This window comes from Ptiloglossa arizonensis, chromosome 9, assembly GCF_051014685.1.
Source record: "Ptiloglossa arizonensis isolate GNS036 chromosome 9, iyPtiAriz1_principal, whole genome shotgun sequence".
NCBI classification, from domain to species: Eukaryota; Metazoa; Arthropoda; class Insecta; order Hymenoptera; family Colletidae; genus Ptiloglossa; species Ptiloglossa arizonensis.
Genome location: NC_135056.1, coordinates 9321519 through 9347121, shown reverse-complemented (window position 1 = coordinate 9347121; position 25603 = coordinate 9321519). Strand labels below are relative to the sequence as shown.

Genomic DNA, 25603 nt, shown 5'->3' with positions numbered 1-25603 from the left:
TTTGTTTTTTTTCTTTTTCATAATTCTTACATTACAGTACTTACACTTCTCAATATTTTACCATCGATACCAACGTCGCGATATTTGACACATTTTAATAATCGCAAAAGTATTTCTTTTATTCGGAAAAGTATTCAACTCTGCCAATTGTGCAACCAAATTGTTAAGTTCGAACGCTGTAACAACTTTCTCAAATTTTACCGTTTTAATCGTGTTTGTTTAATTTCACTACCAATTAATGATTCCTTTTTTATATTTACGAGAGATTATAATTTAACTTTATTCAGTGCGGAGAATTATCTGTCGTTTCAGTATACGCGTACGTGTATAATAAATGAAATTTGTGGAAAATTTATACGACGCGGTCAAGTTCGGAGAATTATTTCCAAACGTAATTGCATTTATTTCCACGCGTTATACGACGGTGTGAAAAATCGTAAACGCTCCGATGGAAAAGAATTAGGAACATCACGGAGCACCGATGACGTCGAGCGTAGAATTAAATTCGTATTGAACAACTGGCATTCTCGAGCGAAACTTAACTGTATAACGATAGTAACGTTATACGAATACCGCATTTATCTCTGGGCACCAGCACCGTGTGTTATACAACATAGTAGTACAAGCCAAGTAAAATGCGTTTAAAATCCGTTAGTCGGGACATCTAAACAGGACAATTCGTCAAATTTTTAATTAAATACAATCTGTGATCCAACGATGGATAAACGATCGAATATGCTACTTTTACACTTTTAAATCTGATTTATCCTACGATGCAACACCGGCCCGAATGGTTCCTCTTCCTTCGAGATCAAATTTTTACGAAAAACAATTCTCGAGCATCGTTAAAACAACGCGTGACATTTGTCGGACAGGAATCTTGAACCGTATGGGTTCACGATTAGCTATGTAAATATTTTAACCTCTTATTCCGAAAATACATGCGATGTTTACTTCGCGAGTCGCTAGTATTGTTACAATCGCGTTTAAATTGTTCACCGTTTTCAATGACCGTTTCATCGACGAATATATCCGTGACGCGGAAAGAAAATAATTTCCCCGGGACGAGACCGCGTGGAAAAATGTCGAGAATCGTGCGAAACGGGTCCAATTAACGAAAGATAATCAACGCGATCACCGCGCGGTATATAAACCAGCCACGAATCGAACCATTGTTCTATTTATGTTGCGTTACCTTGACTTCGTCCGTAAGAAATAAATATTCCTGTAAATACTTCGTAATTATATTGTAGCCAGCTGAAAGGATTATTTATTGTTTCTGTCAGCGTGTACAAGAGAGGAAGGTCCCCGTCACTTTCTACTTCTGAACACTTTGAATCCTGTCTAGTCAGCTGTCCCTAATGACCGTTAAATACGTCATAGCGTGTGATTAATATTCTAGACCGACCCTCGGCGTCGTTCCCGCCAAGTGGAGGGAAAACGAAGCGCAAAAAGCGAGGAAAGAAGTCGCCTGCAATTCATTCGCGTTACCTCTCCTCTCGTCCGTGGTTTTTGTTGCTTCGTTTCCTTCGGTACACGGAGAAGGAGTAGGAGAAGGAGGAGGAGAAGGAGGAGATAGGAAAAAAAACAATATCGACGCTTTCGTGTCCACGCGTAATTGAATAATTGTGTTAAAAAGCAAAAAAGGAAAAGAAATAGTACCCTTCTTCGTTGATGATCGAAATCGTATGTCACGCGAGCTAATCACAAGTCGCGGAACAAGTTTATTTTCACACTCTGATTGTGCCGCGATGACGGACGTGCTATCTGGAACTATTTTAAATAATAATTTCCGTCCCGGTTCGAAACAACAAACCGTCGCGAGCGAAAAATCACGTAGGACGCGCGTCACGTACGGTTGTGTATCGAAATCTTGCGTTCGGCGGCGTGTTTGTTGCGAGGAGTAAAAAAAAAAAGAAGTGTCGATCGGGCAGCTGTTTTTACGCGATTTTTTTAAGATTTAATCGGAGCAAGAAAAATGATTGAATAAATTTAAATAAATCTGCCGGCAAACGAAAGCCGTATAATATATATTCGCAAATGAAAGCGTTGCTTGTTCCGCGGTCGGAGAAAAAGGAAAAAATATACTTTGCACAATTATGCATTTATGCAACTGGGTTTTACGTTAGATCTATCCAAACGCGAATGCGGTTTAATAAGAGCGAAATAGCGACCGCTATAATTTATAGCTAATTAACCACTGCCGTTACTATGAATAGCTGTTTACGCGGAAGATGTGTAAAATTGAATTTAAATACCGGACGACACGTACGAGCACCGTATAGTGGTTTGAGTACTAGAACGACCATAGTCGCGTGGAAAAAAATCGAGGCGATTGAGAAAATTATAATTAGAAGAGAAATTCGAAATGTACCGTTCGAACGTTATTGCTAACTCGTGTTAAAAATTGTACGCGCGATGAGAACAAAGGAACGTAAGGTTTAAAATCGGGCAATTCGGTAATGTTACGTGCGAAGTAAATTTTCTAAAAATAAATGAAAACGAATCTAGAACTTACGCGTAAATTAACGATCGTTGGATGAAAATTAGAATCTTATTACGATTGAAACAACTCTTTGAAAATAAGAAGAGATGGAAGTATCTGAATCAACGGTGTATACAAACTGGAAATGCTAAGCGAACAAACAGTATTTACATTTAGATTGAATTATAATAGACGACCCGTTTAATCGGTGTCGATGCAATTTAAATGTTTCTGTAAACCTATGGCAGTCCTTATGATTATTCACGGGACTTTGTTCGCGAACAAAGGATTCCATTCTACGCGTAACCGTTCTCAAAACGAGACATTCGTGTACTGACCTTCCACAACTATGATCTTCGCGTTCTCGGAGTTCCTCGACTCTCGAATCTCATTCTTTGCTCGATCGTTGTCCTCCTCCCTGCAATAATAACCGAAGTGCGGTATACCGTTTCGTTCGTCACGGTCGAGTAAAATTTCACTCGACGATTCGAAGGGATCCTGGAAAAATAAATTACTCGTTAATGAAAAAAAAAGGGAAAAGAAGAAACCCGGCAGACACCGATCCCCGCCCGAAGAACAAAACCGGTATTCGCGGTTTCCTGTCGATTTACGTTTCCCGTGCCGTTTAAAACTCACTCGAATCCTATAATCAGGGACGCGCGTAACCGGAAAATAAATACAGGATCGATGATAGTCCTCACCTTCCCGTCGAATATCGGAATCACTTTACGCGTATCAACACCACCGAAGAAATATTCCCTCGCGCTTGCTTACCAACCACACGTGGGTTCTCGCGGAGACGAAATTCCTGTCCCGATGGTGTACCACAAAACGCAATATCACTAAATTTCAAATAGGAAAAAACCGTCAACGTTTCAACCCTTAGTGCGCTCGTTAAACTACCAAGCTTATTACTCGGCGCTACCATTACTACCATCGAGCTACCATCCGCACGAATGAAAGACAAACAAGACCCCAAGGATCCGTGTACTGTACACGCTTCCAGCTTTATTATATAAAAAGGAAAAAAGGAACGCGACGCACCGTACAGTAAAGGTGCGCGCGAACTGTACACAATGCTCCGTTGACGCTTCGCTGTCGACTACCCTTGTTTCTCTCTCTCTTTCTCTCTTTCTCGTTCGCTCACACGCATGCACACGTTGTCTCACTCTCGCTCTCATTCAGAGATACTTTAAATTACCACCTTCTTAGCAGCATCGCCGACGAGCTCGTCGTCGAATCGATCGTTGTGGGTGGGCCCTCGCGTCGATCCGCGTTTCGCGCGTGCACCACGCGAATCGTCACTGTCTCGCGAATCGTGACGGGGCACCTTGCAACACCCCCCCACCCACCCCATACCCACCTACCGTTTAATTACCTTAATTGCGACGAACGTTACAAATGTCTCAGAAGGTACGAGGCGCCCGAACCGTTCCGACGCTACCCGAGAAACGTTTGCAAAGCGTCGTTGTTCCGTTTGATACTGTCGAAACTCCAGACCGTAAGCTTTGAAGGATTTTACGCTCATCGGTGACCGTACTCTCGTTAATCGAGAGCGCCTCCCCTAACGCTTAAAACACGGAGAAAGGGCGACCGAATCGAAAGTGAAACGGACATCGAACAACGCACGGAGCTCGCGTCGAGAATTTTCCTACGAAGTTTGAACCTTGTCTTCGAGTCGATTTTTTCTTTTTTTTTTTCTAACGAGCAAAAGTCGACGAATATTATATTCGCTGATGGGATACACCTTTCGCATTGTAACTACGGATTTTGAATCGAATTTGATAATAAATTTTGAATATTGATGACGTAGATTGAAATTTGGGTTTAGTAGATTCTCGACGAATTATTTCGTAGATTTGTAATCGTGCTTGGATAAAATGATCGAACCAGTGTCTTTACGAGTTTTCGAGACGATGCGAATTATGAAAATTAATCGTACGCTTGACAGTTTTTTTCAGAAAATTTCGTTGGTTTGATAACCTAATAGCAAACTTTGCGATGAATTCGTTTCGTTTTCTTTTTCGCGAGTAAATACAGTTTTCTTTCCAATTTGGACGATAGGAACGACGCGAGTCTTGAAACTCGATGCTCTCGTGTCTTTCATCGAATGTTCAACGAACATTGAACGAATATTCAAGGCCTCCGTGTTTTAAGAATTAAGAATCGTATTGCGCTTAAAACGTCATGCCCGCTACTATCTACACTGATTAAAATAATGTGCGTAATCAATAATCACCCAACAAGTTAGAGTACCAACTATTACACGTAACAACTACGTTCTATACATAAAAAAGAATTGAAGTTTGAGAAGTTTTCCACCGATATCGAACAAACACTCAATCCGTCGGTAAGATTTATCAATAATCTCCGTTTCGATGGTATTTGTACGAATGCTTGTTCCAGGTATCGCTGCCACCGGATCCTCCGAAGCAAAATTGTCTTCTCGTATACTCTCGTACCGTACTAAATTCTCACGTTCTCCAATTAATTTCTTATTCTAGGGATTATATATTAATTTTCTTTCTCTGTCGTTGGCTTTATCCCACCGCGTCGGACACGATTCTAGTGCCATTTCTGACTAAGGACTGTAACTGTTGCGCCGCTCCCTGTAACATTTCAAAATCAACGTATTACAAAAAAACTTGTTCGTTCACGAATCCATTCGATTTCAATTTAAAATCCGTATTCTCAATAATTTTGTCAATTATTTGAAAATTTAAGAATCGTGGAACAATTGATAAGGGACCGAAGTAAATATCTTTCTGCTCAATAATTTGTACACATTGTTGTAACTTGGTTAGTTTACCAAAGAACGAAATAAATGAATTAAATTCTAACTACGATTGGTGACACTGAAGCACCCTAGAAAATATTATGCATTCATTTGAAAGGTGCATCGTTTCTCGAAACAGGAAAATTATACTATATTAATTATTCTATGGGTAAATTATATAACAATGACGCTCAAGCAAAACTTACATTGTTTTCAATTCGTTCGAAAAAACAAACCAAAGGAACAATAAAAATACAAGATGTATGCTCCTAACCGAGAAGAGACTTCCCAACGATGTACCAACGCGTTATTCAAAAACAATAACGAACAAACTAACTAAATCCACGTGATCATTCCTAAAACACCCTAATAGAAGAAACTCTAAAATGTAAATATAAATCGTAACCGTGTAAAAATTTTGATGAAAAAGTACCAAAAACTTCCGTTCGTTCGCGACTCGCTTCAAAACAGAACCGAACGTACAATGAAACCAGAAAAAAGAAATATTTCGAACGATGCGCGAATAAATATATCGGGTTGTTCGTAAATTCGTTTCATTTTCTTTTGTGAAAATGAAACACGATTTTCTTAGATCGTATAAACATTCTATGAAATCATATATTCTCCGTTTTGGAAAACGAAATCACTTCCCGAACAACCCGATACTTCATTTCGAAAGATTAAGATTTAAAATTCATAAATAGCAGAAGTGACTACAACCGTATCACTTTTTTTTCTTTTTGGTGGATATCCTAATAACGTAATTACCGCATACTTTCTTTATCGTATCGTTGATACGACGTGAACGATAATTAACGAGCAATTAACGTGGAATAACTTACGCTTAACGCAGCACCAAGAAACTGACTGAACGCTCTGGTAGCACCAAATAACGCGCCGCTTCCAGAATTCTCGCCGCTGCCGAGTGACTGTACCGGAGTACCGTAATTGGAGAAGGAACTGAAGAGGGGAGGTGGATATGTCGAGCTCGGCGACCACGTTGTAGTGCGTATCCTTGGTCCTGAGGTTGGTCTCGGTGTCACCGTCTTTTTCGTGGTATCCGTAGGTCGAGTTGCAGTCGATGGCGGCCTTGTCGTAATTGTCGTAGACTCGGTAGTCGGGGATGCGGTTGGAGCAGAGGTGACGCTCAGACCGAGGCTCTGTTACAAGACGAGCAATTATTTCCTTTTATCGCGATCAGTTTCTTGTTACTTTGTACTTTGGCCGCGTGGCTTGATTAAGCACCTTTTAAGTCCCGTACTACGTGGAACGCGTATCGATAACCGATCGAATATTATTTAGAAGGACGTGCGTTACTGTGAAATCGTGTTTCGGTGCACGTACACCGAAAGAACTACAAACAGGCCTCGGAGAAAGTGCAACACGATCTAACGGTGGTAGGGAACGTTGATGAAAATGCAATCGTTCCATGTAGGATTACGAACGATCGGGGTTCGTTGTCATTTGTCGATGTAGAAAATTATCAAACGTCCTAGAACGTGGAGCTACGATATTCTGTGTGAGTTCAGAAAAAGATTTCGCTACCCACGAAATTCGAAAAGTATCAACACCTTCGTGTATTGATAATTAGAAGTCTAGATATTGGAACATTGTTCGAGGGATTGTTGTACTATTAGGGATTTGTACGATTTATCTCAAAGTTCAGAAATGTGTATTTATCTCTGGGTTATTTAACTCCAACTGGTAAACCGAGAACGAAGTAAAGTATACTTGAACCTGACGTGTCTTGTTGTTTCGAGACAATTTTCTTTTTTAAATACCACCTGCCCTATTTTCTCTCCGCTAACGAATAAATTTGAAACGATTCGATCGTCGAAAATAATTAGACGAATTTGTATGCAGTTCGCTGCTTCGTAACCGGTCGATCCGGAATCGTTGTAAATATAACGACAGATTTAATTAGAGAAAGTGCTTCGTCTATTTTTTTTTCCACCTAATCGGATCGACAACGTCCTGTTTTGTTACGTAGCGTGCATTTCACCTTACCGGTCGAGGATTGAACCGAATGCAGCAGTCGGTTGTTTCGATATGAACAATACTCACGGCTAACTGTAGTTGCTCTCTAATCTTGGTCGCAGGAGTCGGCGGTTCTATTCCCTGAGCCTTTAACAATGCCGCCAACAAGGCAGCATTACTGATTTCATTTGATGGCGCGGGAGTTGTCGTCGTGAGACCTCGCCCGCTTAATATCGCTCTTAAGAAAGATTCATCGTCCTGAGTCAAGCCAGACGACGTTTTCGAAGCGCTAGCCTTATTCTCTGCAACGAATATAACAACATCCACGATACAATATTCCGCGACAGCATCGAGAAATAATTACCGAAAAATATTCGAATCATTTACTCGCTCGTACGGAAGAGAGATTCGTTACTCGATTTACACGCAACGATTTAACTTATTCGTAAAATATACAGGAAACTTACTACACCAAACATGTGTAATATCCTATTCGTCTGACATAGAAATCAGATAAATCTCGTAAATAATTACCAAAATAAAATCTGTTTCGTGCAGTCTTTAACGCATTGACAAGTGACACGAGTGACATTTCTGAGATCGAAGAACGTATGCAACAGTTGTCCAATTCCTACATTTAAATATCGACTGTCAATTTTTGAACTACTCGACCGAGTTCGCTAAACTCAACGACACTTATTCGTACAATATCTTGATAATCGTTAACGTTAGTCGGGCGAATCACTTTGCAAATCTAACAAAGCTGGTCACTGTATGTATTCCCACTTACCCTCTTGAGCAGCTCGCAACAGTGCAACCAAGAATTTCGCGTCATCTTCAGGGGAGAAGGTCGTCATCGCAACATTGGGCAGCCTTGGATTAGGATTGTTCAGCAACGACAGTTTAGTCGTGGGTATCGGGCTAGGTGTAGTCGCTGGTTTGGTGTTCTTTTGTGAAGACGTAGGAGTGTTTACTTCGATCTTCGAAATGTCCACGGTTCTGAAGGTTGTAGTGGAAGGAGCTGCTCTAATGGTTTCCAGTTTCTGTGTAGTTTGAACCGGTTTTGGTGTGATGCTGACTGATTTTTGCGCGGTTTTCACTTGTTTCGGTTTTACTGGTTTTTGAGTGGCTGGTGTTGCGAACAGACCACCACCGAACAGAGCCTGCCACAAGCTGGCACCGAAACCTAATGGTGCTTGAGTAGTGGTTCTGGGTCGTGGCGTAGTCATCGTTTTCGCTGTGATAGCTATGGGAGATTTGGTCGTGCTTATCAAAGACGCTCTGGTTGCGGTCGAGGTAGATGCGATAGGTTCAAGAGTTCTTTTCACGGTGGTTGAAACTGGTGTCCAAGTGACTTGATCGGTTATCAAATTATTCTGCACTGAATTTTCGGTAGTTGGCTGCTGCATCGGTGTTTGCTTCCAGGTGGGTGTTGCCGTGGTTGACGATGGATATAAATCGATCACTATCGGGGCGTAAGATTTCGACGAGGGCTGAACAATCGAGTTCGACGATACGCTCTCAACATTGACAGCTTTTGGCGATCGAGTCGGACCTGGTTTGTTCAGCGCCAACGATAGGATCTAAAATTATGTAAATAGGAAAATTTGATTACACAAACGAATCGATTATTTGCAGGATTTAAATGTGAATAGTCATTTATTTACAATGTATTTGTTCAATAACTGTTTTCTAAGAGATTGTTAACTATGTGAACGTAAAAGTTTGCAAAGATTCTTTCGTAGTCAATAAATATGTGATAAATTTAACTATCCACTGTATGACTATTTCTTTTGTAAATTCTGATAAAATTGGGAATAGTACAAGGAAATAATTCTTTGTAAATTCTGATAAAATTTGAAATAGTACAAGGAAATACTTGCTTGTAAACTCTAATAAGATGTGAAATAGTACAAGATAATACTTATTTATAAATTCTAATAAGATTCAGAAATTATAGAAAAATTACAAGGATCGGTATCTCCCAGTCAACATTCGATTCGAAGTGCCTCTCGTATCAATACCAAAGAGAACCGAAGAACTAAATTAGATACGTAAGGTTACCCTTCGTAGTCTTATCCATCGATCAGGACACAAATGTACCTATCGCTACTGCATTAAGACCATGCGTCTGCGCAAATTAAATTCTATCAGCATAAATGTTATCGAAAGATGACATATCGGACAACCGTTGTGTGGAATAGAGAAGGCCGTTGGCAAGGTTGTTCCAGTCCATTCACCGTGACTGGCCGATCATATGATTGCGATCGTCGTAGATCCGTCATTATGTCTTTCTAAGAAGGGCGTGACTAAAGATAATCTCCCATCTACCGAATTTTTCTTCTGGCATGACTCAGACATTTTATTCGTACTATACAGAAACACGAGAAAGGAGTGCTGGAAAAGCAAGACTGGCACTAAACAGCACTAACACTAATTCCAGGAGAATACAGTTCGTTGCACAGTTGTGCAAACGAGTGAAAGGACCGTTTAACACTCGCGCCGACGTCGTTTCTCGGTTTTCGCGTCACAGAACGAACGATAATTGCATCTATTGTTAATTCAAAAGATTCTGCTCTTTGAAAATTTTGTTTGCTCCGCGCATTGTAGATATTTGAAATTACGTCAATTTATTCCGGCTGCTTACAGCGACTTATTCCGTTTATTGGAATCCGTTCAATGGATTTGCGGTTACGAGGAATGCAATGACTTTTTTAATATTCCTGGCTATGATTCATAATTTCTTCGTAATTGGACTCGGTCTGAAATTTGTGCACGGTTATTCATACTTCTGATATTCGATTGCCAATTAAATTTCACACGTTTTAAGAAAATACGTTTGGTTTTTTTTACAATTTTGCAAGAACATCTCCTTAAAACATTGCGTTAATATGAAAATACATTATTGTAAATAGAAATCGTCGCTTAAATTAATCAAAGAGAAGTAATTAAAATTTCGTATAAAATATATGTGGTTAATAAAGATAAGTATATTAAATTTCTCAGTACGAGAACTATTACAAATTTTCGTATAAACTGCTGGTATGTTTTTGAATAAATTATTGCAGCATCCTGTTTGAAAATAAATTTACATGGAAGTATACGAAATATAAAACAAGGTGATCCAACATAAGCATCCTGAACATCTTTTTATGTCTTGCTGGAATCGAAATATTTTTCATTGAAAATTATATAATTTAGAACAGCTATGATATTTCGACTCTGTTTCCTTTTTGCGACAAAGGCGTTTGAGTGACTTTTATTCTTATTTTATTTATGGCACAGATCGTTTATTACCAATTATAGCCGAATACGTTTATACTTCGAAAGAAACATAAAATAACGATCGTTCGATAGAAAAGTCTATGTATTTATTCGTACGTGTTTACCTTGTTTGCCAGGAGTTGCTCGACTTGCGTGAGTGTCTTCGGTGTGCTACTTCTGGAAGCATCCTGTAACTGCATAAGAATCATCTCATAAAAGTCTGTACTTAAATGGAACCGAGAATAACAACAACGAAACGGAATGTTTGCTAATATTCTACGAAAATACAAGAAACTAAAATTTATGCGATAGAAATTTGTTTCCCTATTTGTCTCTAAAACGAACAAAACAAAATACACATACTCGATGCACCGTTAAATACAAGATATCTCTCTATTTTAGGATTCGAAAACGAATGGAATTCAACTTTAAACGTATCGGTCGATTCGAGCAACCGAGAAAAGAAAATTAACTAACTTTTGACGACGACCATACACGTTCGGATAATTACGACTAATCTGCTCACCAATGAATTTAAGAAGGCCAGGTCGTCGAACGTGGTGCCAAATGCATTTTGCTGTTGCGTATTTAACAAATTATTCGATTGAATAGACGGATTGAACATGGGATTAACCACGACTTGGGAAGCAGCTGTTGTTGTCGCTTGTGTCGCGATATTCGTCGTTGTAGCCTGCGAGGTGGTAGTGGGTGCTGTTGTTGTCGTTGTCGGAGCTGTTGTAGTTGTAATTGGTGCCATTGTGGTTGTGGTTGTCGGTGCCATTGTGGTTGTAGTTGTAGTGGTAGTTGGCGCCGTTGTGGTCGTGGTTGTAGTCGTAGTCGTAGTTGTTGTTGCCATTGTAGTCGTAGTCGTTGGTGGCATTGTAGTAGTAGTCGTTGGTGCCATTGTAGTGGTAGTTGTTGGTGCCATCGTGGTAGTAGGAGCGATGGTTGTCGTTGTAGGAGTGGCAGTTGTCGTTGCGGCGGCAGTTCCAGTCGACGTTGTTGTCGCTGTGGCCATATTAGCCGTTACCTGATTGGCGGTCGCTGCGTTTGCAATCCCGATCGCGCTAGAAAACGGGGTAAACACTTCGACGAACGGATTGATCGGTCGCGAGAGAAATTGACTGTTCACATCCGCCGAATCGTCCTGAAACGAAGAATTAGTAATAAAATTTGTACATTTCAATTTGTACAGAATTGGTAATAAAAAATAATTGAAAACAATTGAACGAGCACCGACCAGCGTGTTCGAAGCGATCGAAGCGGTCATCACCGGAGAGGCGGTGGTGATTCCAAAAATTTGGTCCAGTGGATCCCTCCATGGGAATCCAGGAGGAGCTGTGACCCGACCACTTGGCTGATTGTTCAAAAGATTTTCGAAAGACGGTACGGAAGGCGACGGTCCGTCGTTGGAAGCGGTCTGTGCAGCATAATTAAAATACTACGTCAGCATCGAAGATAAACAGAGACTTCAGCCGTTAACACCAATATTTCCTCGAAACAATTAATCGGTAAAGTAATTACGCCCGCTAGTATATCGTGAAAGTCTACGCGAAATATATACGGAAAGCTCGTTCTCGATGAACGAACGATAGAGTAAGAAATAATGTCCGAAAATGTTTTACAAAGCTGGATTTCGCTTCGTTAGTACTTACAGCTACTGAATTTATATTTACACTGACAACGCGCGGGTTAGTGGCAGGCGCCCCATCGGTCCAATAGTTGACGAACTTGTCCTGAAAGATACGACATTGTCTCTTTGTTGTTCTTTTTTTTCTCTTGCAGAGATACGTTCGAGCGCTGAAAGAATCAGCCACAGCGTCGTTGTAAATCATGTTCTGTCTCTCTTGCTTTCTTACCTGTCCAATGTACACGGAGCTGCGTTGACCTCCGGCCTCTTTCGTCCTGGTGGCCTCGTCCCTCTCTCGATCTTGGACGATACGACCGCCCTGCGAATCGGTCGGCGGTCGACCGGTACTTACTATCGGCGTCAGCAGACCAGCAATCGCAGACATTGCACTCGACGGTGTCCCCATTTGCGTATTCAACGGGGTATTGCTCTAAACAGTACGAAACGATTCAAGTTTTTCAAACGGGAATGAAACTCGTAACGTGCTCTAACTACGTTATTTATGTTATTTCTTCGTGAAAATTTGATCCATTGTTCTGAACGTTTTTGCAACGAGAAAGGAAATCATTGATCTGGAAAAATATACTGTGAAACGTACACAACTACACAAAATACTTTTACCAATCATAAATGGATTTTTCTGTTTCACGTTTTCTCACAGTTTGCATAATATTGTGAAATTTTCATCGTTTGTAAAGAACGTGTGATTACACGTAACGATTGTTTTTTTTTTTTTTGTTACTAATAAAGACGAGACGAAATTTGGTAACTCTTTTCGCTTTGAAATGAAACCATTTTGTAAAATTTAAATTTTTTAACTTAGTACCACGGATGATCAAACTCGTACTCGACGAAATTTTGTTCTTAGTTTTCTTTTTTTGACGACTGTTTTCTGAGTAGCTATTCAATTGTATCGATGTATGAAAATTAGACATTTTCGAAGATGGATCTCATTTGAGAACGTCCTTAAAATTGTCTCGAGTAAATTGGTTCTCCATTAAATATAAAAATTATACGTCTTTTTTTGTATAGTTGTTTTAATAATAATATGCGATTGATAAACTTGCTTCTGAATTTTTTAACTTAATTGATCTCCGAACTGTTACGCAATTCAATATAAGAGAACTTTTATCTGCATATTAAACGCTAAAACGTAGAAGAATAAATAAAGAACAATCGATCAGAGTTTCACTGTGCACGGCGGGCCACGAGAGATCGATCATTGGGACGGGATGACGAACTACGATGATTTATCAAATCCTATTTCCAAGAGTTTATCGAATACCACTTATATACTATATTAATCACTCCATTTTTTTCTTGTTCATGTGGCCGATGTATATCTGGTACGCTTGAAATACAGAATTCAAAAAACAATTATTATATATGTATATATCCAAAGTCACGAAAGACAAACGTGAAATTGTAAGTTTCATTAAACATTACGTGCGTTCCAAAGTGCGCGGTGCATAGAAACAGGAAACATGCGACACACGTAGAACAATTATTTACAAATTTACAATAAAATTATGTACAATTACCCATAACGAAAATTTGCAAATCATCGAAAAGAAACGTTTCGCGGTAAATTTCGTTCAAGTGGGCATTTGATAAATTCTTCTACCGACGAAATTCAATCGACTTAAAATCACGCGGATGAAAAAATGAAAAAGAAAGCCGATGTTCGAAAATATGCCGTGAAAGTTACTACAGAACTGGCATACTACAATTAATGATCACGGCACCGGAAAATTAGTTTATTACACTACCAAAGAAACTACTTCAACGAAACCAAAGCGTTAAACGAGAAGCAAGTACGCTGTGTCATTGCGAGCATAAAACTCGACTCACTAATGAACGATCTGACAAAAAATTAGTAAAATCGACATATATACAGGATATTCACTCCAACTCGAGCATGTGGAATATCTCCGTCCTTGTTGATGATTCGAAAAAAATCAATTGTTCGTTTCGAAGGGGCAGTTATTGTGATGAACGAAAAATATTTCGATGGTTACAATTTACGATATTCGAAGTAATCAGCATTTGTTTAAATAGAACAACGCATGCATTAACGCAGCGGTGTAGTTCGTAAAAAAATATATTTAGGTACGTACGATATGTTGAGCTTCAAATGACCTTGAACAATATCAAGAAATTGTATATAATTTTCAATTCAATTCAACTGTAATTCGATTCTATTTTGGGTGTTCAAAATGATTACCTACTTTCGTGCATTTTCAATAAATTCCGCAAAGATTATGGTACCTGTACGATCAAATGTTTTCGGATGAAATTGTATTTACAAACATTGAAAATATCCACACCCGATACTCTCGAAAATGCAAAACGATCCTTTAACCTCTTGGAAAATGTACGTAGGTTAACATTAACCCTGATTGTTCGATCTCGAGATTATTCGAAGGTCGACATACCCTACACGATTGAGTTTCTCTCTCGACGAACCAGATCTCTGAATACGTCGTCCCACTTTGGAAAATCTCGACGACCTTAAAATCCCAAAGTATTCCAGATACTCGAGACGAAACACCCTGTATACTATTCCAAGAACGAAACACGAAATTCCCCAAAAAAAAAGAAAAAAACAAATAAACAAACGTAGCAGCTACCGGCAATATCTCGCAAGATCGAAATCTTCGCGTCGGAGTCCACCAAGTTCTCGTAATTCCCCGACGTCTCGCGCAACAATGACACAGTTGAAAGAACCAAAGTAACTAGGTCTAGAAATCATCGAGAAATCCGTTCTCGAGCGAAAATGTTCTCGAACGAGACCGGGCACACGGCTAACGATCGATGATGAACAGGTGGAATAAGAGATACCATTTCGTTGGTGCTCGGGAGGCTAGCAGGGGTACCAAGTGGTCCCGTGAAACCGGGTCCACCTCCGTTGGGGCCGACGATCGCGTTACCAGAAAGGCCAAGATCAACGGTGCCGGGTCTTTGGAAGTTTGTCATCGGCTCGGCAACGGGTCTACGGTTATTATTGTACACCGGGCCTTGATACTGATTGTAAGTGCCTTGGTTAACCTGGTTATAATACGGTCTGGGTGGTGGCCTGTTAGTGGTAGTGGTAGTGCTAAGTGAGAACACAACCTCGACCGGGCTCCTAGGTGGATCCGGTATTATCGTCCCGTTCGGGAATTTCCGGACCAGCCTGCCATCCGGGAAGATACCGAATATCACGTACGGGCTGTCCACGTTCCTTGCATCGATCAGGTTGTCCTCTGGTCGCTTCCGAACGATCGTTTTGTTCGGATAAATTCCGTAGATCAAGTAATCGCGGAGAGGTGCTCTGGTGCTGGAGCTTGGACTGAATCGTGGTGCCGGGGTCAGTCTGCTGCCTCCGAATCGGCCCAGGTAAGGTGTCGTAGGTGGAGACTGAACAATTGACCCGCTCGAAGGACCGGTCGGAGGTCCACTTGGAGGTCTACTTGGAGGTCTACTTGGAGGTCTGGAGGGCATTGTCATCGTGGGTGTTGCTTGAGTAGTTGCAGCTGTTGTTCCAGCCGCGACGGTCGTGCTGTCGGGTGTACTGCTCGTGGATTGGTTCGTGGCACTTTGCCCGGTGTCCATCCTCGAGATCGTTCCCATAGTTTGAGGCGATATCGTCGTTGTTCCCGGAGCGACGGTGGATGCTTCGGTCGATACGAGATTCTCGTTTATATCGACGGTGGTGCTCGGTGTAGGAACGGTTGTCTCGGACACTGGCGTGACAGTGATGACGTCCATTCTCGTTGACATTGTCGTCGTTCGAGGTGTTGATGTCATCTCGTCAGGAAGCCGTCCAGTGCTCGTCGAGGTCGTTGTCACTGTCATCGTAGTCGCTGTCATTCTCGTCGTCGTTTCGGCCGAAGATGATGTGGTCGTAATGAGAGAAGAATCGGGACCGGGTGAAGAGGTGGAGGATTCGGTGGATGGAGCGATGGAGGATTCTGTGATGACGGGAGTAGTGATCTCGGTCGTTTGGCCGATTCCCGAACCTGCCGTCCCTTGGGCGGTTGCTGATGTTGTATCCTGGAAACGGGCAACAACAGTTGGTGTTTCATTTTCAGGGTTTGGGGTCGTTTGGGGAATGGGTGTCATTTCACCGGGCATGTTAGTTGTTATTTCCATCGTGGGCTCTGTGGTGGTTGTTAAGGGGGGCTGGTTAGTAGTAGCCTCTGCGATATCCGTTGAATTAACATCCAGCGGCGCCGTGGTAGTGATCGTTGACGTGGTCGTCTCGAAGGTACCGTTACCGATAACTTCTGTGGCCACGGGTGCTAACTCTGTCGTCGATTGTATACTTTGGTTAGTTCCAACGTCTACGTTACTTGTTACGTTTTCGATTAATTCCGTAGCGGGCACCACCGTGGTTGTTTCAACGTTCAATTCGGAGGGTGTCGATGTTGCAATAGCGATCATATTTGCACGAGATAGGATAGTTTCGGGAACTGTGAGCGTTGTGGTTGTTTCGGGTTGGTTAGTGCTAGTGTTTATTACAGGCTGTGATGTTACAGTTGTGGGGTTAGTTGGTTGTGCGGTTTCTGTAGATTCAGTGGCTACTTCCGTGCCTGGTTCGGAAGATGTTTGAGTCTCGGTCGTCGTGATTGCGGTAGTTGACGCTAAATTGTTCGTATTAGTGGTTAGTTCGAAATTTCCGGTAGACGTGACTGTCGTTTCCGAGATTTGTGTAGTTGTCTGAGATTGTGTCGTTGTGTCGAGGCTTGTTTCAATATCGGGCGGTACTCCGCTTGGAGGAGTCATTTGTGGCCCAGATTCAGTCGTAAACGAGGGTGTTGTTGACTCTACGATCCCGGCAAGGGGTCCTAACGATGCAGTTTGATTTGTTTCTACGACATCCACTTCATTGTCAATTACATTGCTTTGAGTGGTCGTAGTGGGCGTGTCTGGAGTACTTTCCGAAGGTAAACCAGTCGTAGTGGAGTCTACGGAATCCACCTCGTTCTGGGAAGGGTCAACGGAGGTGGTAGTTAATTCTGACACGGCTACAGTGGCTGTTGTCGACTCCACGGTTTCGGTTGTAAGGTTCGGGGATACGGACGACGTTTCCGCAGCTTGGGTCGTGTTTGACACGTCGTTTGGTAAACTAGAAGTGTTATTCGAATTTGAAACAGGCACTGATTCCTCGGAGTCGCTCGCCTCTTCCGAAAGGAGTGTCTTGGCGATGGACATTAATTCTGTTAGTAAAGTGTCATTGGTGGAAGTGACCGTTGAAACGGTAGTCGTTTCGACCTCTAACGGAAGATTCGAAGAATCGTTTGAACCGGTACTCGAAACTGTTTGCGAATCTTGTGTTGTTGTTGGTACTGTAGTGGTTGTGACAGGATTTGTTTCATCCTGCGTGGTGGTTTCTTGAGTGGACACCACATCGTTAGACCGATCGGTATCAGTCGTGGGTAACGTGGTACTAACCGAACCTACTGAGCTCTGTGTAGTCATTTCTTCGGTTGTTGTCAAACCAGGTTGATCCATCGTGACCGAGGGCAATGTGGTCGTTGTTCCCAATTCTTCTCCTCGTATAGTCGTTGTTGTCTCCGCTCCGTTCAACTGTGCCAGAATCTCCAAACTATTTCTCCCGCTCGAACCCGATATCACGTTCGATATTTCGGTCGCGGGCGATACGGTAGTCGCGATTTCTTGACTCGGTACCACGGTCGTGCTCAACGACGCTTGCAAACGGGACAGAATGTCCTGGGCAAAGTCTATCAGTCTGCTTCGCAACGTGGACGTGGCTATCGGTGTCACGGTGGTTGTCTCCGTGTCGACGATATTATTCGATTCCGATTCGGTGGTGGTAGCTACGTTCGAGCTGACGTCGGCTGATTGGGTCGATGTCACATCGGACATTTGTATGGTGTTGCTCTCCACGTTTTCGGTCGTACTGATGCTCGTGGCGTCACTGGTGGTGGACGTGATGGTCGTCTCCGCGGGATTCGTTGAAATTTGGGTCGTAGATGTGACATCGGTAGCGGTGGTTTGCGGTACACTGCCGTAAAGTTCGGAACTACTTTCGGGCGTGACGATCATCACGAGTGGGACATCCGTGGTGGTAGTGATCGTCGTAGCGATCGTCGAAGTGGTTCCACTATTTTGGTTCGTTGGTACAGCGGTGGTTTCTGTAACGGAATTTAAACTGTTGCCGATCCTCGAGGACACCTGAACGTCGTTCGAATCACCAACGGTTGTTGTCGTTGTTGCTGTTGCTGTTGTTGTCGTATCAGTGTTACTCGGGAGTGATTCTGTACCGGCTTGTACGGGCATGGACGCTGAATCGGCATTTGTGGATATCTGTTCGGTAATGAATGATGATTCTGTACTGGTGGAAACCTGTTCGATAGTGGATGATGATTCTGTTGTTGTGAGAACCTGTTCGGTATTTGAGGATGATACTGTGCTCGTGGATGATACTTGTTCGGTAGTGGAGGGTGGTTCTAGACTCGTGGACGCTTGTTCGGTCGTCGAAGGGTTTTCGGGGGCTCCTGTGGTAACCACGGGGGTGGAGTTCTCTGTTGAAGGATTTTCGGGGGCTCCTGTGTTAACCACGGGGGTGGAATTCTCCGTCGAAGGGTTTTCGGGGGCTCCTGTATTAACCACGGGGTTGGAGTTCTCCGTGATATCCTGAATAGTGGTTGTGTCTGGGATCTGTGGGCTCGTGGTTGCTACGGTGGGGCTTGTGGTGTCATTGTTAGAATTATTGCTGGTTCCGTTAGCGACAGTGGCGTTAGAGTCTACCTGAGGCACCCCGCCAATTTGTTGCCGTACGCTTGAGTTTCCCTGTAACTGTTCATTCCTGATGCTAGCCGACTCCAACGCCTGATAAAGGGTCAAGAATCTCGGCTCACCGGGACTTGAGACATCGATCGGTGGCGCCGAACCGGAGCTCTAGAATCAGAAATTTAGTGCGTGCAGGGGTGCTGTACATTAAACGGTGCCGTGTGGTCGTAACGGAGTGATTTTATCCTATGTACAGTTTCTAAGTCGTCAGTGCTGTAACATCCGTCGATCGGTGTATATACACTAAGAAAATCGATTGTACGTTATACGGTGTTTGTTCTCGATACCTAAAATTCTACGAAACTCTTCCATGAATAGATCGAAGGCATAAAATTACTTTTACGCGTGTTCCGCGTCAATTCGATCGATTCCTTTGAACGATTAATTGAACTCGTAATTGAGTCAGCATACACCATCTCTTGGTAGAGATACGAACTAGGTAAGGAAGAGGAGAAACCGAGGTTGCTTTAATATACCAAGAAATACGGGTAACTAGAAAAGTAGCGGCGAGCTAGAAACTCGTTCTTCGAGCGAGGGATCGTCGATGCAGGCAATAGAGACTGGTTGCCGCTCACTTCGATTTTTTCGTTTTAATCTCGGGATTTCTCACAGCTGTTAATCCTCTCTCACAGAGGTCTCCAGCGATAGGTTTCATAAGAACACGAGATTAGGAGAACATAAAGACATATGGTTCACGTTCGTTCATTTTAATCGTTTTTCGAATTACGAGCAGTTAAATTTAGAAGAACGATACACCCAGCGCGGTGTGTTTGTCAATTTTTCGAACGAGTTGTCGAGATTCTAGCGAAAAAGTATACCAACGTATACGTGTTTGTAACTTTTTAATCGACAAAACCCGTCGTCACGAAAAAGAGGTCGAGGCTACATCGTCAAAGGTACATTTACGACCTTAAATTACATACTTTTTCGTTTGAAACGATCTCGATCCACCTACATGTCCCAGATAACGTTTGAGACAGTTTTAATGGACACGCATTATGCAGCATCCATTTACTTTCACTCGTTACCGCCTGGAACACCGTGAAACGAACGAATCACGAAAATGCACCTATGCAATCGGAATGCGCCTCTACTAGAAAGTGAAGTCTCGTTACGTCAAATTTAAATAAAACATTAATCTCATTCGGGCATGGTCACGTTACTTTTATTTAATTTTCACAAGTTCATGGACATGATTATAAGCATGCATTAAACATAGAAATTTGATGAACTTACAATAGACACAATGAGTGAAAATTTTCCGAGGGTATCACAGTATTTCATTCGTGCTCGATAAACTGAATTGATCAATATCGCGACATTTTGCAAACGTCTCTGAAACCGAATTTTTAATATTTTCGAACAATCGAACAATGCTTCGAGAAATTTTCAAGAGACTCGGTTAATGTTCCTTGGATACGATAAATCATTTTTTTCTCGAGCGAATGTTTGGTAAAGCAATTGTGACGCCATTTATAAAATATTCATGGACGCGTTTAAATAAGAACGAACAACTGCATATCGCGTGCGATCCAAAAACCAGTACATTTATTACCAAAGTTGTATGTATATGTGTGTGTATATATATATATATAATCTTGTATAATACAATATATGTATTATGACGATAATAAAAACGTAAGTAGCTGTACATGATTAGTATATGCGAACCCAACATGAAAATACCACGAATCGTAAACTAGGCATTAACGTTAATCACAAATTATTAATTACGTTTTTTTGTGTTTTTTTTTTTATTCATTTCTTCGTGTTATTTATTACTTTTTTTCCCCATCTTTTGACTATAAAATCGTTAAACGATAAAATCTGTTTCTTGTACTTCTCGCAATGCTCAATTTTACTGTGCGGTCGATGCTCGTATCAACGTCAAGAGTGTAATAATACATTTGCTCCGTGATTGATAAATTTGTTCAAAATCGTATATAACGCGTAAAAAATTTGTCCAAAAACGTATAACGATCCTTCGGGTACGGCTAATCGCTAAAATATTGGTAGAAAGAAAGATGATTAATAATTAGTAGCACATTTTTCGAAATATAATTCGAGCGATTAGATTCAACGCAGATTATTCGTATCGATGTCATTAGAATCGAGATTTCCGGATGTTGTTGCGATGACACCAATGTGATCGGTCCACGATGGTGGTGCGACTGCTTCGATCTCCTCGGATATCTTCATGGTGAAAACCTTTTAAGCACACAAAAACGACCACACTGACTCACTGTTAGCTTCAACTTTCTTCTGCCACGTAATCTTACCTCCGTAACCATCGCCACGATCCATTTCTTTCGTACACGACCTCTCGGAATTTGCAATAATATTTCACAGTTTTCTACTTCGAACGAGCATTCGTTGTTTCTACTTTTTAGTCGTTCATTCGCATACACGAGGTTCACGCCGCTCTAACTTAAACGTTATTACAGAACAACTTACTCTCGTTCTATTTGATAAAAGTAATATTTACATAGATACTTGTACGAGCAATACTGCGCTTCGACCGTGGTGATCTTCGATTATTTACAGACGATGTTTCTGCATACATTGTGCATTCATTAATTTATATACGAAAAATATCGTACGTGAAAATCGACGCGAACAGAACAGCAGGATTTTTCTAAGAAATACAAATTACAATAGTCGGTTTAAGATTTTTAATTGCCAATTTGTCCCTCGATGCGTTATAACTTAACCGCACATTAGTAGCTCACGAATACGCTATATAATCCTTGTATATTGATTATTGAATTTATGGGTTAAGATCTTTTGTTTTATATATTGCAACAATCTTACCTCTACGGGTGTAACTGGTGTGGTGGACGAACTAGTGATCGATGGCACGGTAGGCTGGTAAATATTATTCTGCTTTCTGACAAACAATTCCGCGCCTTTGTACCTCGCGCTAAATCGCGGTGGCGATCCACTCGGCGTGATTCTTGGTGCTGAGTTCTGTTCACAAACGATATTGGTCGATTACTTAAAAATTAAGTGTTAAAGTTGACGCTCGAAATAATACAACATTCTACCGTGTACATAAAACAGAGTGGAAAAATGTCGGACAGTCAACTCTAACACTTAAAATTTTAATATTAAAGTCAATATTAACTCGATACGTTCCAACTGTTTCTTTCGGTTTCTTTTATGCTTCGTCTAAATGTATCTACGTCGAACGTACGGTTTTTGTTAATAATAATTGTAAACGTTTTGAGTTAAGAGTTCTTCTCTACAAGGTTAAATACTAGAGTACCCATCGCTCAGCGTGCTCCGACCACAAAGAGTTAATATTTCCTCAAGTGGGTCTCGTTACACGCTACAACCTGTACACGAGACATTGGCATACTTTCTGTTAATTTCTTTGACATATTTTTCAGTTAACAAAAATATTTACCTAATTCTCTGTGAATAAAATCACTGGTACGTAATTGCAATGAAAATTGCACAGACGAATACAGGTTTTATTAAAAAAAAAACAAAAAAGAAACAGTGTTTAAGATCATTTCTTACCTAAATAATCGTTCCATTAATTTTCTACCCGGTAACTTTGATCGGAATCTTTGTTAAATATGTAATACCTACTCGTATTTGTTCCATATATAAAAAAAATTTATCCGAACAACATTTAACTCCGACAAAATTGCTATTGTTAAACACAAAGTACGATTTCCAGTACAATTGGACCGTAGAAAATTTGTTAAATTCACTTCGTATTTAACTTATCCAAAATGGAAAGAGAAATGTTATTATCTTCGAAATGAAGCAAATGTGGAACTTTTTTAATGTCTCGTTGAAACGTACGAATACTCGATACGAACCATAGATGTGTAGCAAAAATTTTTGTAATATAAATTTCGATGAAAACCGACGAATAAAAGTTCCAATTCGAATAAAATTTACGAAAAAGAAAACCAATGATTCCTGCGTAACGAGAGTAGGTGTAATTTTGAACAAGTTCACAATTCTGTTCAACAATTCTTACGAAAATATCAATTTTGTATTGTTTCGTATCTTTCGTTAAAAACAACGCAATACTATGTTACTACATCGCGTACGATACGATACTACATTTTCAAAACCATTACCTACAATATACTAAAAAAAACTATTATTTATTTCATGAAACTCCCTCTGACAAAATGATCGAAAAACAACTGTCTCTAGAAACGTTTATCGCAAGAGTAGATAGTATTTGAACAGTATTCGAAAAAGTTCACAAGGTATCTCCTTCCCCCGGTAAAAGTATTTGGAAAACAGATTATTTAAAAAAAAAAAAAAAAAACTCGCAGAATGATAAAAAAACCAAAGTCAACTGTCGTCGTCGGTTATCGATATCATCGAAAAAAGTAATTTTGTAACGATAATTACCGCGTTGTTCACATTGCTGTAGGACCCGGAAAACACGGGCGACTTGTTACCAAGGGAGCTCAACAACGGTGCGACGGTGCTTCTCAGTTGCTCGAGTAGCGTCGTGTTTCCAGTTAAAAACGCACTTCTGGTAGGACTGAAGACGTTCGTGTTGCCACTGTCGCCATTGCTGCTGCCGGTAATACCTGGCGTCTGTTGCGCGGTATCGTTCGCTATCTGCAGATTAACCTGTGGTTCCTGCGGTACCGATCGAGGTGACGGTGTGGTGGTCTTCAATGTGGCGTGGTATCTCGGCGATCGTGGAGTGATGGCGACTCCAGCGCCGTCGATCTTGGTCGTGGATTCGACCAAGGTCGTTGGTATCTCCGAGTGTCTTCTATACGTGGCTGTTCTTGGTCGAAACTCCAGCTTCTTCACCTGTGTCCCTGGTCCCTCCGTTACGGCGATCTTTTGCTTTCCTTCCGTGGACTTCACCACGGCCTTCTTCCTCGAGTACCTGCTAGTAGCCATCGGTAGCTTCGTGGTACCTGTTCCCTGATACTCGGTGGTCTTCTCCTCGAGACTCTTGTCCTTGGTTCTCTTGCTGTAACGAGGTCGAAAGCTAGGTTTGGTGACACCGTTCGCGAACTTGGACTTCTTGATAACGTTCTCCTCTAGCGAGGACTGGGTGGTCCTTTGAGTCTGTTTGTTCGTCGACGAGGATTTCTTCGGTGTCGTGCTCGTCACGGACGTTCTCTCCGACCTGAATTGTTCCTGAGTCTTCCTGTTGCGCGACTGTTGGGAATAAATTTTCTTCGGTTTGACCGTGGTGACGAAATCTACGTTACTCTCGAGAGGTATCTCCGGTGTTTTGCTGGTGTCCACGTCCTTGGATTTTTTGCCCGCGCGAGGACCAGAGGGACGGGGAATCTTGGTTGAATCGAGGGTGGTGGCCGATGCTTGTTCCGCTGCCACGGTGATCATCGAGGGACTGGTCGATCCGTAGGGTTTGGTGGTCTCCTCCACCCTTTCCTCGATCGAGATCGATGTGACCATTCGCTCGGATATGATGCGCCCTTTCTTCGCTGTTGAGGTTCTCGCGGTGACCTTGGACGAGTCCTCGAGACCTTTCCTCAGTCTGGAGAGTTTCGAGGCTCTCGAGGTCTCGTCCTCCCGCGAGTTCTCGATCGAAGCTCTGCGCTCGGATGCGGCCGGTTTGGTGAACTTGGCGACCTTGCTCGTCCCATCTACCAAAGGTTTACCGGTCGGGGATTTCGGTTTGCTGAAAGAGGAGGCCGTGGTCGCGTCGAGATCGTTCTCCTCGATGTTCAACTCTGGCTTCACTAACCTCCTGGCCAGATCCAGCTTCATCCTCGATCTTTCGGCGAACAGTGCGGCCGAGGATTTTTTCACCTGAAAGGTTCGTTCAAACAGCTCCGTTTTAGGATTGTGGGTAACCACCGCCGAGACTAAAGCCGGCTCCGGAAGCACGAGCGGGGACTCGGTTAGTGCGGCACGGTCTCGACGAGATTTCCGTCGACAGGAGTGGACGTTCTCAAGGTCGCTCGTAAATCTTACACTCACGACACGTCGAGGAACGGTTAACAGTAGTTTGATTACGGGGGGACACATCGCGACGCCGAGTGTCGTTTCCTACATGAGGAATAGAAGCCTGAGGAAGCGCAGAAACGAGACGATCCATGCTGCCATTTGGCTCGTAACGAGCCCCAGCCATGATTTCACTGTGGCGGACAACAACTGGAAAGTTTAATCACTGTTATCAGGTCGCAAGGACGTTTCAGCGCGGATCAGGAAGAATGTTTTTACGACGACGCGAACGATCCACGGTGACAGTGACGTTGAAAAAAACTAACACGACGTGACAAAAGCTCGAGGCTGCTGAAGCGTTACTCCGTTAATCGTACTACGGATGTTACAACTACTTGCTAGACTATCCATCCTTCCCGTATCGAGTAAACAAACAAACAAACAAAAAAAATAGTAAATAAAATATTCGACGTGTGTACGACAATCATCAAAGCGTCGATCAAGCGATTAGCTGCGGTGAAGAGGTGACATATGTAATTCGATTTTTCAAAGAGAGCTGTGGATAACTTCTTTTTCTTTTCTTTTTTCGTTTTCGTTTTCTCTACTTCGCGATCAATCGATTCCAGGGCGAAAGGAAACCAGTTTTACAGATTTCATGTCGCATAGCGTTCGTGCCTACACCTATGCTTGGAATGTCTAATGAATTTTAAGATACAGACTTAACGAAAACACCTTCTAAATCTACGATATTTCCCTGCCACGGAAT

General features: G+C 41.9%; 1 protein-coding gene across 1 annotated transcript in view; it reads right to left on the bottom strand.

Moving 5' to 3' along the window:
- Nucleotides 1-3467: 3467 nt before the first annotated feature.
- Nucleotides 3468-25603, bottom strand: part of LOC143151131 (uncharacterized) — a 76472-nt gene continuing 54336 nt past the window's right edge. Inside the window, exons 7-20 of the mRNA XM_076319972.1 lie at nt 23311-24702; nt 21742-21897; nt 18764-19038; nt 18474-18694; nt 14974-18359; nt 12362-12562; nt 12158-12238; nt 11743-11922; nt 11029-11649; nt 10628-10696; nt 8029-8821; nt 7326-7540; nt 6104-6421; nt 3468-5094 (exon numbers count right to left, since the gene is read on the bottom strand). Coding sequence (XP_076176087.1) covers nt 5026-5094; nt 6104-6421; nt 7326-7540; nt 8029-8821; nt 10628-10696; nt 11029-11649; nt 11743-11922; nt 12158-12238; nt 12362-12562; nt 14974-18359; nt 18474-18694; nt 18764-19038; nt 21742-21897; nt 23311-24702 — 7977 coding nt within the window. The 3' untranslated portion in view covers nt 3468-5025. The remainder of the gene's footprint in view (nt 5095-6103; nt 6422-7325; nt 7541-8028; nt 8822-10627; nt 10697-11028; nt 11650-11742; nt 11923-12157; nt 12239-12361; nt 12563-14973; nt 18360-18473; nt 18695-18763; nt 19039-21741; nt 21898-23310; nt 24703-25603) is intronic.